Source organism: Lagenorhynchus albirostris, chromosome 10 (assembly GCF_949774975.1).
Source record: "Lagenorhynchus albirostris chromosome 10, mLagAlb1.1, whole genome shotgun sequence".
Taxonomy (NCBI): Eukaryota; Metazoa; Chordata; class Mammalia; order Artiodactyla; family Delphinidae; genus Lagenorhynchus; species Lagenorhynchus albirostris.
The window spans coordinates 51442880-51457250 of NC_083104.1; the positions used below are offsets into that span (position 1 = coordinate 51442880).

Sequence of the window (14371 nt, forward strand, 5' to 3'; positions counted from 1 at the left end):
GATGGTTCAACATATGCAAATCAATCAATGTAATACACATTAACAACAACAAAAAAAATCAAAAACCACATGATCATCTCAATAGATGAGGAAAAAGCATTTGACAAAATTCAACATCCATTCATGATAAAAACTCTTACCAGGGGCTTCCCTGGTGGTGCAGTCGTTGAGAATCCACCTGCCAGTGAAGGGGACACGAGTTCAATTCCTGGTCCGCCAAGATCCCACATGCCGCAGAACAACTAAGCCCATGCGCTACAACTACTGAGCCTGTGCTCTAGACCCTGTGAGCCACAACCATTGAGCCCGCGTGCCACAACTACTGAAGCCCACGTGCCTTGAGCCCGTGCTCCACAACGAGAGAAGCCACCACAATGAGAAGCCCACGCACTGCAACAAAGAATACTCCCCGCTTGCCACAACTAGAGAAAGCCCGCGCACAGCAACAAAGACCCAACACAGCCAAAAATAAATAAATAAATATTTTAAAAAACAAAACTCTTACCAAAGTGGGTATACCAGGAACATATCTCAACAAAATAAAAGCTATTTATGACAAACCCACAGCCAATATAATACTCAACAGTGAAAAGCTGATAGTCTTCCTGCTAAAATCTGGAACCAGGATGCCCACTCTCACCACTTCTATTCAGCATAGTAATGGAAGTCCTAGCCACAAAGATGAAACAAAAAGTATCCAAATTCGAAGGGAAGAGATAAAATTGTCACTATATACAGATGACATGATACTATATATAGAAAACCCTAAAGACTCCACACAAAAACTACTAGATCTAATAAATGAATTCAGCAAAGTAGCAGGATACAACATTAGCACTCAGAAATCGGTTGCATTTCTTTACACTAACAATGAAATATCAGAAAGGGAATGTAAAAAAAAAAAAAAACCTTTTAAAATCACACCAAAAAAAAAAATACCTAGGAATAAATTTGACCAAGGAGGTGAAAGACTTATACACTGAGAACTATATAAAACTTATACACTGAGAACTATAAAACATAATAAAGGAAATTAAAGAGGATTCAAAGAAATGGAAGATATCCTATGTTCTTGGACTGGAAGAAAAAATATTGTTAAAATGGCCATACTACCCAAAGCAATTTACAGATCTAATGCAATCCCTATCAAATTACCAATGACATTTTTCACAGAACTAGACAAATAATCCAAAAATTTATATGGAACCATAAAAGACCCAGAATTGCCAAAGCGATCCTGAGGGGGAAAGAAAAAAAAAAGCAGGAGGCATACCTCTTCCAGACTTCAGACTATACTACAAAGCTACGGTAATCAAAACAGCATGGTACTGGTATAAAAACAGACATATGGATCAATGGAACAGAACAGAGAGACCAGAAATAAATCCACACACCTATGGCCAATTAATCTTTGACAAAGGAGGCAAGAATATAAAATGTGAAAAAGCAAGTCTCTTCAGCAAGTGGTGCTGGGAAAGTTAGACAGGTGAACGTAAATCAATGAAGTTAGAACACACCCTCACGCTATGCACAAAAATAAACTCAAAATGCCTTAAAGATTTAAACATAAGACATGACACCATAAAACTTCTGGCCAGGCTCACCAAGAGCATAAGCAAAACATTCTCTGACATAAATGTTTTCTTAGGTCAGTCTTGCAAGGCGATAGAAATAAAAACAAAAATAAACAAATGGGACTGAATCAAACTTACAAGCTTTAGCACAGCAAAAAAAAAAAAAAGACAACCTACAGAATGGGAGAAAATATTTGCAAATGATGCAATCATCAAGGGCTTAATCTCCAAAATATACAACAGTTCATACACTTAACAACAACAAAAAAACAAACAACCTAATCAAAAAATAGGCAGTAGACCTTAACAGACATTTCTCCAAAGAAGACATACAGATGGCTAGCAGGCACATGGAAAGATGCTCAACATCACAAATTATTAGAGAAATGAAAATCAAAACTACAATGAGGTACCACCTCACACCAGCCAGAATGGCCATCATTAAAAAGTCTACAAATAACAAATGGTGGAGAGGATGTGGAGAAAGGGAACCCTCTTACACTGTCGGTGGGAATGTAAGTTGGGGCAGCCACTATGGAAAACAGTATAGAGGTTCCTCAGAAAACTAAAAATCAAATTACTATATGATCCAGCAATCCTACTCCTGGGCATACCCACAGAAAACTGTAATTCAAAAAGGCACATGCACCCCTATATTCATAGCAGCATTATTCACAATAGCCAAGACATGGAAACAACCTAAATGTCCATCAACAGATGAATGGCTAAAGAAGACATGGTACATATAGACAATGGACTACTACTCAGCCATAAAAAAGAATGAAATAATGCCATCTGCAGCAACATAGATGTAACTAGAGATTATCATACTAAGTGAAGTAAGTCAGAAAAACAAATACCATATGATATCACTTATATGTGGAATCTAAAATGTGGCACAAATGAACCTATCTATAAAACAGAAACAGACTCACAGACATAGAGATCAGACTTGTGGTTGCCAAGGGGGATGGGGAGAGGGAGAGGGATGGACTGGAAATGTGGGGTTGGTAGATGCAAACTATTACACTTAGAATGGATAAACAACAAGGTCCTACTGTATAGCACAGGAAACTATATCCAATCTCCTGGGATAAACCATAACAGAAAAGAATATTTTAAAAAAAGAAAAGAATATTAAAATATATATATATACACATACATATATATGTATGTATAACTGAGTTACCTTGCTGTACAGCAGAGATTGGCACACTGTAAATCAACTATACTTCAATTAAAAAAAAGAAAGAAAGAAACTATGGCTGAAAACTTCCCAAACCTGAAGAAGGAAACAGATATCCAGAAAGCACAGAGGGTCCCAAACAAGATGGACCCAAACAGACCCACACCAATACATACAATTAAAACGGCAAAAGTTAAACAGAGGATTCTAAAGATAGCAAGAGAAAAACAAAAGAGTCATTTACAAAGGAACCCCCATAAGGCTATCAGTTGATTTCTAGCAGAAACATTGCAGGCCAGAAGAGAATGGCATGATATATGCAAAATCCTGAAAGGGAAAAACCTGCAACCTAGGATACTCTACTGACCAAGCTTATCATTTAGAATAGAAGGAGAGATAAAGAATTTCCCAGACAAGCAAAAACTGAAAGAATTCACAATACTAAGCCTACTCTAAAAGAAATATTATAAAGGATCTTCTCTAAATAGAGAAGCAAGAAAGCTAAACAAAAGAGAAAATCACAATAGGAAAGGCAAATATACAAAAAGATTGAAGATCGCTTAAATAGATTAGTACATAGATTAAAAAACAATCAAAAAATTTTGTAGACGCAATTATAAATACAATAAATAGTAAAAGAATAAGCATTAAGATGTAAAATAGGACATCGAAATCACAAAATGTGGGGGAGGGGAGTATAAAAATGTAAATCTTGGGAATTCCCTGGCAGTCCAGTTGTTAGGACTCCACACTTCCAAGCCAGGGCGCACAGGTTTGATCCCTAGTCCAGGAACTAAGATCCTGCATGCTGCACGGCGCAGCCAAAAATATTAAATTAAAATTAAAAAGTAAATCTTTTAGAATGTGTTTGAACTTGTATGACTATTAGTTTAAAGCAAGTAGATATAGTTATGGGTCAGCATACTTGAACTCCAGGGTAAACACAAATCAAAAATATACAGGAGATTCGACAAAAAACAAAAAGAAAGGAACTCAAGCATGCTACAAAAGAAGAACATAAAACCACAAAAGAAATGAACAAAGAAGAACTACAAAAACTGGAAAACAGGAATTAAAATGGCAATAAATACATACCTATTAATAATTACTTTAAATGTCAATGGGCTAAATGCTCCAATCAAAAGACATACAGTGGCAGACTGGATAAAATGTAAGAACCTACAATACGCTGCCTACAAGAGACTCACTTCAGGGCAAAAGACACACACAGAGTGAAAGTGAGGGGATGGAAAAAGATATTTCATACAAATGGAAATGACAAGAAAGTGGGGGTAGCATACTCATTTCAAACAAAATAGACTTTAAAACAAAGGCCATAAAGAAAGACAAAGAAGGACATTATATAATGATAAAGGGTTCAATACAAGAAGATATTACACTCTTTAACATAAATGTACCCAACACAGGAGCACCTAGATACATAAAATACTAACTGACATAAGGGGAGAAATGGACAATAATACAATAATAGTAGGAGACTTTAACACCCCTGACATCAATGGACAGACCATCCAGACAGAAAATCAGTAAGGAAACAGAGGTCCTAAATAACACAACAGAACAGTAGAACTTAATTGCTATCTACAGGATACTACACACACACACACACCCAAAGGAATACACATTCTTTTCAAGTGTGCATGGAATATTCTCTAGGATAGATTACATACTAGGTCACCAATAAAAGCCTCAACAAATTTAAGAAGACAGAAATTATTTCAAGCATCTTTTCTGACCACAACCAGAAACTAGAATTCAACCACTGAAAGAAAAAATAAATGAACAAATATATGGAGATTAAATGACATGCTACTAAAAAAAGTGGGTCAACAATAAGATAAAGAAATCAGAAAATACCTTGAGACAAAAGAAAATGAAAGCACGACCTACAAAATCTATGTGACACAGCAAAAGCAGTTCTAAGAGGGAAGTTCATAGTGATATAGGCCTTCCTCAAGAAACAAAAAAATCTCATATAAGCAAACTAAACTACCACCTAAAAGAATTTTAAAAAGAACAGACAAAAACCCAAAGTCAGGAGAAGGAAGGAAATAACAAAGATCAGAGAGGAAATAAATACAATACAGATTTTTTAAGAAATAGAAAAGATCAGGGACTTCCCTGGTGGTCCAGTGGTTAAGACTCCACACTCCCAATGCAGGGGGCCTGGGTTTGATCCCTGGATGGGGAACTAGATCCCACATGCATGCCGCAACTAAGAGTCCACATGCCGCAACTAGGAGTGCGCATGCCACAACTAAGGCCCCGCATGCCACAACTAAGACCCAGCACAGCCAAAATAAATATAAATTTTTTTAAAAAGAGTTCTCATCACAAGGGGAAAGAAATTTTTTTTTAAAGAAATAGAAAAGATCAATAAAACCAAGAGCTGGTTTTTTGAGAAGATTTTTTAAAAATCAATAAAACTCTAGCCAGTCACCAAGAAGAAAAAGAGTGGACCCAAATAAACAAAATAAGAAATGAAAGAGGAGAAATAAGAACTGATACCACCTAAACAGAAAAAATCATAAGAGAATACTATGAACAGTTAGATGCCAACAAATTCAACAACCTAGAAGAAATGGACAAGTTTCTTAAAATATGCAGCCTGTCAAAACTGAGTCAAGAGACAGATAATTTGAACAGACCAATCACTAGAAATGAAATAGAATCTGTAATTTAAAACAACAACAACAAAAAACCCTCCCTGTAAACTAAAGGCCATGACTGGATAGCTTCACTGGGGAACTCTACCAATCATACAAAGAAGAACTTATGCTGATCCTTCTCAAACTCTTCCAAAAGACAGACGAGAACACTCCCAAAGTCATTCTATGCAGTCACCATCACCCTGATACTAAAACCAGACAAAGACACTATGCAAGAAAATTACAGGCCAGTATCTTTGATGAATATAGATGCAAAAATCCTCAACAAGATATTAGCGAACCAAATCCAACAACACATAAAAAGGATTATATACCATGATCAAGTTGGATTCATTCCAGAGTTACAGGGATGGTTCAACATATGCAAATCAATTAACGTGATACACCACATCAACAAAAGACAAAAGCCACATGATCATCTCAAAAGATGCAGAAAAAGCATTTGGCAAAATTCAGCATCGTTCATGATAAAACACTCTTACCAAAGTGGGTATACGGGGAACATATCTCAACAAAATAAAGACCATTTATGACAAACCCACAGCCAACATAATACTCAATGGTGAAAAGCTGAAAGACTTCTTGCTAAATTCAGGAACAAGACAAGGATGCCCACTCTCACTTCTACTCAACATAGTGTTGGAAGTCCTAGCCACAGCAATGAGACAAGAAACAAAAGGTATCCAAATTGGAGTGGAAGAGGTAAAACCGTCACTATTTGCAGATGACATGATGCTCTATGTAGAGAAGCTTAAAGTCGCCACATAAAAACTATTAGAACTAATAAATGAATTCAGCAAGGTAGCAGGATACAAGATAAATATACAGAAATCTGCTGCATTTCTTTACACTAACAATGAAATACCAAAAAGAGAAAGTAAACTAAAAAAATTCCATTTAAAATTGCATCAAAAAAAAACAACCTAGGAATAAACTTGGCCAAGAAGGTGAAAAACCTATATGCTGAAAACTATAAAACATTAATAAAGGAAACTGAAGATAATTCAAAGAAATGGAAAGATATCCCATGCTCTTGGATTGGAAGAATTAATACTGTTAAAATGGCCATACTACCCAAAGCAATCTACAGATTTAATGCAATCCCTATCAAAATACCCATGACATTTTTCACAGAACTAGAATAATCCTAAAAATTATATGGAACCACAACAGACCCAGAATTGCCAAAGCAATCCTGAGGAAAAAGAACAATGCTGGAAGCAGAAGCATAACCCTTCCAGACTTCAGGCTATAGTACAGAGATACAGCAATCAAAACAGTGTGGTACTGGCACAAAAACAGACATAGAGATCACTGGAACAGAATAGAGAGCCCAGAAGTAAACCCATATACCCACAGTCAATTAATCTACGACCAAGGAAGCAAGAATATACAACGGGGAAAAGACACTCTCTTCAGCAAGTGGTGTTGGGAAGCTGGACAGCTGCATGTAAATCAGTGAAGTTAGAACACTCCCTCACACCATGCATAAACTCAAAATGGCTTAAAGACTTAAATATAAGACATGACACCATAAAATTCCTAGAAAAGAGCATAGGCAAAACATTCTCTGACATAAACTGTAGCAATACTTTCTCAGATAATTTTCCCAAAGCAAAAGAAGTAAAAGCAGGGCTTCCCTGGTGGCGCAGTGGTTGAGAGTCCGCCTGCTGATGCAGGGGACACAGGTTCGTGCCCCAGTCCAGGAAGATCCCACATGCCGCAGAGCGGCTAGGCCCGTGAGCCATGGCTGCTGACCCTACGCGTCCAGAGCCTGTGCTCCGCAACGGGAGAGGCCACAACAGTGAGAGGCTTGCGTACCGCAAAAAAAAAAAAAAAAGAAGTAAAAGCAAAAATAAACAAATGGGGCCTAATCAAACTTATAAGCTTTTGCATAGCAAAGGAAACCATGAACAAAACGAAAAAACCACCTATGGAATGGGTGAAAATTCGCCAACGATGTGACCAACAAGGGATTAATTTCCAAAATATACAAACAGCTCATACAATTCAATATTAAAAAAAAACAAACAGGGCTTCCCTGGTGGCGCAGTGGTTGAGAGTCCGCCTGCTGATGCAGGGGACATGGGTTTGTGCCCTGATCCGGGAAGATCCCACATGCCACGGAGCGGCTGTGCCCATGAGCCATGGCCGCTGGGCCTGCGCGTCCGGAGCCTGTTGCTCCACAACGGGAGAGGCCACAACAGTGAGAGGCCTGCGTACCACAAAAAAAACCCCCAAAAAAACAAAAAACAAACAAACATTACAATCAAAAAATTCGCATAAGACTTAAATAGACATTTCTCCAAAGAAAACATATACATGGCCAAAAACCACATGGAAAGATGCTCACATCACTAATTATCAGAGAAATGCAAATCAAAACCTCAACAAGGTATCACCTCACAGTGGTCAGAATGGCCATAATAAAAAAGTCTACAAATAAGGAATGCTGGAGAGGGTATGGAGAAAAGGGAACCCTCCTACACTGTTGGTGGGAATGTAAATTGGTACAACCACTATGAAGAACAGTATAGAGGTTCCTTAAAAAACTAAATATAGAGCTACCATATGACCCAGTAATCCCACTCCTGGGCATATATCTGGAGAAAACCATAATTAGAAAAGATACATGGACCCCAATGTTCATGGCAGCACTATTTACAATAGCCAAGACACGGAAGCAACCTAAATGTCCATCGACAGAGGAATGGATAAAGAAGATGTAGTACATATATACAATGAAATATTACTCAGCCATAAAAATGAATGAAATAAGCCATTTGCAGCAACATGGATGGAGCTAGAGATTATCATACTAAGTGAAGTAAGACAGACAGACAAAGACAAGTATCACATGGTATCACTCATATGTGGAATCTAACAAAAAAAAAATGGTACATGAACTTATTTACAAAACAGAAACAGACTCACAGATTTCAAAAACAAAGTCATGGTTACCAAAGGGGAAATGTGGAGAGGAGGGATAAATTAGAAGCTTGGGATTAACGTACACACACTACTATATATAAAATAGATAACCAACAAGGATCTACTATATAGCACAGGGAACTCTACTCATTATTCTGTAATAACCTGTATGGGTAAAGAATCTGAAAAAGAATGAATATATGTATAACTCAATCACTCTGCTGTACACCTGAAACTAACACTATATTTAAACTAAATATACGCCAATAAAAATTTTTTTTAAAAGGCACTGAGGGCTTCCCTGGTGGCGCAGTGGTTAAGAATCTGCTTGCCAATGCAGGGGACACGGATCCCACATGCCGCAGAGCAACTAAGCCTATGCACCACAACTACTGAGCCTGCGAGCCACAACTACTGAAGCGCGCGCTCCTAGAGCCCGTGCTCCACAACAAGAGAAGCCACTACAATGAGAAGCCCGTGCACTGCAACGAAGAGTAGCCCCTGCTTGCCGGGGCTCTCTGAATCATGATTCTGTGATTATGCTTATCATTATTTCTCACAGTAATCTGGCCTCATGTATTAAAAATTTATATAGATATTAACATAGATTTCTGCTCTAAAATTTATGGTAAACCAGTAACAGTCTTAGCTTTACAGCATAGTTTTGATATAGTTTCACTTTATAGGATAGTTTTTTCCTCATCTTGGCTCTATTCCAAGTGCCAAGATGAGAATGTGTTTCTTTGATATTCCTCACTGACAATCCATATCTTCACACTTATTTTAGTTTCTTTAATGGAACCACTATTAGATTTATGTTCTCTATTACAAGTCGTCTTAGGACCTATTCGGTACATTTAAGCTTCCTGTTAAAGCAGAATCAATCTATTCCACTGGTTTACAAAGCTTTTGAAGTATCAGAAAATTCTGATGACCTGAATTGATTAAAAAAAACAAACCCTGTGTTGCATAACAGAGGGAATGTTTTGATCCTTAAAAGATATTGATATTATGAATTGATTTTCTTAGCAATGGTGCAGATGTTTCAATTACAAATTCTACTGTCTGAAATTACTGTACACTGCACATTCTTACTGGAGGTCTGGAACTGATTATACTGTCATATGCTTAAGTCTCCAAGAGGTAGTCCGCTCCAAGATTCTAGGGGCAGTGCGTGTCCTAATTTAGCCAACCTCAAGCAATACAAGAGCCCACAAGGATAAAGACATAAAGGTATTAATTATGTCCTGTCTCCAGAAAAGCTCAAAGCACATGTCCTTAACAGTGGAGTGATAACATTTCCAATAATGGCTATCCAGTAAGAGGTGGGCAAGCATTTGGTTGCATAGGGTATATCCAACTATTATAAACTATTATTAAATGAATGTGATAATCACAACCCATGATGGTTAAGCAAAATCCCAGGCTATGCTAAGGAATTTTTTGAAAGAATTATTTTGTTAATTAGTATAATTTATACAAGAAGGTAGCCACAATTATGAGAAGGAACCTAGGAAGATGGGAAAGTGAAGAAAGGAAGAGAGGTGAACTAATATCATAATATGATTATGTGCCAGGTACTACATATGTGTTATTTCATGTGATACCCAGGACATTCTCATGAAAGAGCTATAACTGCCTTCTCTTTGCAAAAGACAGAACTGACAACAAAGTGTTTGTCCCAAGGTCACATCCCTGACAACACTGGAGCTCGCTTTCTAGGTCAGGCCTGTTGGCTCCAAAATCATGATATTCTCACTACTCTATGCAAATTACCATAGAAAGATTTTAACAGAAGAAAAGCAAATAATATGCTTGCTTTATTTTTGCTGATGAAAATGTCAGCTACAAGCTGCCACGACAGAGTGAGTCACGGTGGACTGACTTACTTCAAGGAGGAATCTCCAACGCCAATGCAACCTCGCAAGCTGAGCTTCCTCAGGAATCCACCGCATCGCTTTGAGATGTTTTCCACCACTCGACCCTTCAGTGGAGAAAGTTGGAAAAAATCTTGTTTCATGCTGCTTATCTAACAGCAAAATAACCTGAAATTTAGGAACTGAATATGTATTTCCAGGTGTAATAGAAGGTATTTTGGAACATTCCTCCAACATCCCACTTCTGCTCCTAGTGTATAAAGGGGCTACAAGCACCAAAAAAATGTTTTCAATGAAAACATTAAGTATTTTTTTTAAATCACACACTATTTTTTGAAAGCCTTGACTCTGGAGTTAGGCCTTCCCTAGCCAGGGCTCATGGCTACTCCATCAATTACAAGGCTTTCTGAGGTCAAGCTTTTTGGGAACACTGCTGTGCTGGGAACACAGAGATCTAAAACAATGTTGCTCAAAAAAAGAAATTCTATTTAAGCTAAACATTACCACTCTAAAAATTTGAAGATGTATCATAAAATCTACTCCTCATTCTTCTTAGCAATCCCCTATTTAAACACATTTGCTTTAAAAATGGGAACTTTGGCTGGTACTGGCAGATACATTAGGGGAGGAAAAAAGAAAATGAACACTGATTAAGCACTTCTACTTTTTCAGGCATGATTTTAACACTTTCTTGTACCTGCTATGGCTCATTTAATATTCACAACAACCACATGGACTACTGCTCCACACTGAAGTAAGGAAGAGTCTATGTATGGAATACAGGAAATCCCTTAGGATATCTCTTAGTATTAATATGCCCTTTGATTAAAGTCAATGGAAAACTAAAAGCCAATCCAAGGAGACTACTCATGGCTTCAGGAATGATGGTTTGGGTCACTCTACCAGGTAAGGAACCACAACCAGCTGAGGTGCTTGCTGAAGACAAAGAGAATACAGAATGGGAAGCAGAAGGTAGTTATAAATACCAACTCTGACCACATGACCAGTTACAGAAATTAGGACTATAATTGTCATAAGTATTTTCTCCCTATTTTATTATGAATGCATGTGTGTGTGGTACAAATATGTATTTTTTCCCTCTCTTATCCCCTCATGTGACACAACATGTACTGACTTTATATCGTAAGTATTTAAGTACTGTCAATTCTACATCAAAGTATTTAAGGCACAGAATATCAAGAAGAGTGAAATTGACTCTAGGACTTTACCTCCTCTTCTGAGGAAAGCCTGAGTGTCTTTCGGGTTGTACGCTGGATAGCTGTATCATATTAGGTGGAATTATGATCTTTGTTATCGTCTTTATTTGGAAATTAAGTATGGTTAAAGGACATGCCTATGGGTGCCAAGTTGACAAAGGGTGAACTTATGATTAATTTTATGTGTCAGCTTGACTGCGACACAGGATGCCCAGACATTTGGCCAAACATTATTGTGGCTGTGTCTGTAAGGGTTTCTGGATGAGATTAGCACTTGAATCAGTAAACTGAGTAAAGCAGATTGCCCTCCCTAGTGTGGGTGGGCCTCATCCAATCAACTGAAGACATGAATAGAACAAAAAAGGCTGATTAAGAGAGAACTCCTGCCTGACTGCTGACATTGGTCTTTTCTGGTCGTGGACTTGGACTGAAACATCAACTCCTCTTGGATCTTGAACCTGCCAACTTTCAGACTGAAATTTACACCACTGGCTCTGCTGGTTCACAGGCCTTCTGACTCAGACTGGAGCTACATATCAGCTCTCCGGGGCCTCCAGCTTGCTGACTGCAGATCTTGGGACTTCTCAGCCTCCATAATCACATGACCCAATTCCTTATAATAAATCTCTATGTCTATATTAATATACACTTTTTTTAACATCTTTATTGGAGTATAATTGCTTTACAATGTTGTATTAGTTTCTGCTGCATAACAAAGTGAATCAGCTATACGTATATATATATATATATATATATATATATATACCCATATACCCTCCCTCTTGCGTCTCCCTCCTACCCTCCCTATCCCACCCCTCTAGGTGGACACAAAGCACTGAGCTGATCTCCCTGTGCTGTTCGGCTGCTTCCCACTAGCTATCTATTTTACATTTGGTAGTGTATATATGTCAATGCCACTCTCTCACTTTGTCCCAGGTTACCCTTCCCCCTCCCTGTGTCCTCAAGTCCATTCTCTACATCTGTGTCTTTATTCTTGTCCTGCCCCTAGGTTCTTCAGAACCTTTTTTTTTTTTTTAGATTCCATACATATGTGTGTGAATATGGTATTTGTTTTTCTCTTTCTGACTTACTTCACTTTGTATGACAGTCTTTAGGTCCATCCACCTCACTACAAATAACTCAGTTTCGTTTCTTTTTATGGCTGAGTAATATTCCATTGTATGTATGTGCCACATCTTTATCCATTCATCTGTCGATGGACACTTAGGTTGCTTCCATGTCCTGGCTATCGTAAATAGTACACACGTATCTTATTGGTTCTGTTTTTCTGGAGAATCCTGACTAATACAGATTGGATCCATTATCTTCATTTTTCAAATAAAGAAATTAAATGGTTAAATTGCCAAGGTTACACTTTAGTGAGTAGTAGAATTGGGGTTTATAACAGGTTTCACTGACTCTAAAAGCTGTATGTTCTGCACAATTACCACCTCCACAAGGGAGAAAACATTGAAAAGGCCATTTTGTTTCATTTTTAATACTTATTATCCTCACTTTATAAAACAGCAATCTTGACACTGAACTCTAAGCACTAAGAATTCACTAGGACACATCAAACCACAGTATCACAGAAGCAGGGCTCACACATATTGTATCTGGCTAATAACTTAATTCAGTTGAAAATCCAAACTCTGATATTGCTGGTGACTTTATCTATGCTTTCTTGAGTCTTATCTAAGTTAATAATTAGTTTTTGGGGCTTCCCTGGTGGCGCAGTGGTTGAGAGTCCGCCTGCCGATGCAGGGGAAATGAGTTCGTGCCCCGGTCCGGGAAGATCCCACATGCCGCGGAGCGGCTGGGCCCGTGAGCCATGGCCGCTGAGCCTGCGTGTCCGGAGCCTGTGCTCCACAACGGGAGAGGCCACAACAGTGAGAGGCCCGCGTACCAAAATAAAAAATAAATATTAGTTTTTGAACCAACACTCCAGACACCTGTAAAATAAATTTCTGTCAGTGGGAGGAAAAACATTATGACTTGGAAATCCAAGATAAATATTTAAGTACTAAATAAAACAGCAAAAACAACTCCACACCAATGTCTACAAATAGAGCACACCATCTATCTTCTCCATTCCATGTTAGTCACGTTTATACAAACTTCCTGTTCTTCCTTTTTTGGAGTAAAAGTTTTTGTACTGGAATAAAAATATTACATTCAGAATTTTCTGTTCCACTGTTTCCAACTAAGAGAAAAAAATGAGTAAATCCTTTTCAAATGCAAATGACACTGTGTAACATCTATTAGATAGTATGTTGTAGGTATGCATTTTAGAAAGAAGGGCTTTACAGAAAAATAAGGCCTAATGGAGAGACCCTTGGACTTATGAGTTTTAGATAACATACTACTTGGTTATTTCTCATTTTTGGCCTCACAGAATCTTTAATGACCATGAAGACTAACAACAAAATGTTCAGCTTTTAAAGGCATGGAAAATGCCTAAACATCAGGGAAACCTGATGTTTACTTAGGAAAGAGTGATGCTCAAGGAGAGGCCCAATGCACATTAGTCACCTGCATGTGCTATTCTGCCTTTTCTTTGAAATTCAAGTCATGAAACCCACTGTTCAAGGTACCTACTCTCTCTTCTTACTAGGTGAGGGACCTCAGGTAAGTTACTCAAACTTTTTGTGCCTCAGTTTCTTCAACATGGTGTTTTTGAGAAGATTAAATTAATTAATATACAAAAAGTGCTCAGAAGAGTGCCTGGCACACAGTAAATACTCTTAGTCCTGATCCTTGGCACCTTTTCTATTCTCTCAACAGATCCATAAATCACCACTTTCGTCCCAAAGAAATGAATTTGAGACCATGAGTTTATCCATGGGATGCTTCCCAGTATAAGCATCCAGAGGGTCCTGTTAGTGTCTATGGGAGG

The 14371-nt window shown here is 37.9% G+C and overlaps 1 protein-coding gene across 1 annotated transcript in view; it reads right to left on the reverse strand.

Moving 5' to 3' along the window:
* Positions 1 to 14371, reverse strand: part of FBXL2 (F-box and leucine rich repeat protein 2) — a 78946-nt gene that overhangs the window by 24382 nt on the left and 40193 nt on the right. The window contains exon 5 of the mRNA XM_060162452.1: positions 10271 to 10365. Coding sequence (XP_060018435.1) covers positions 10271 to 10365 — 95 coding nt within the window. The remainder of the gene's footprint in view (positions 1 to 10270; positions 10366 to 14371) is intronic.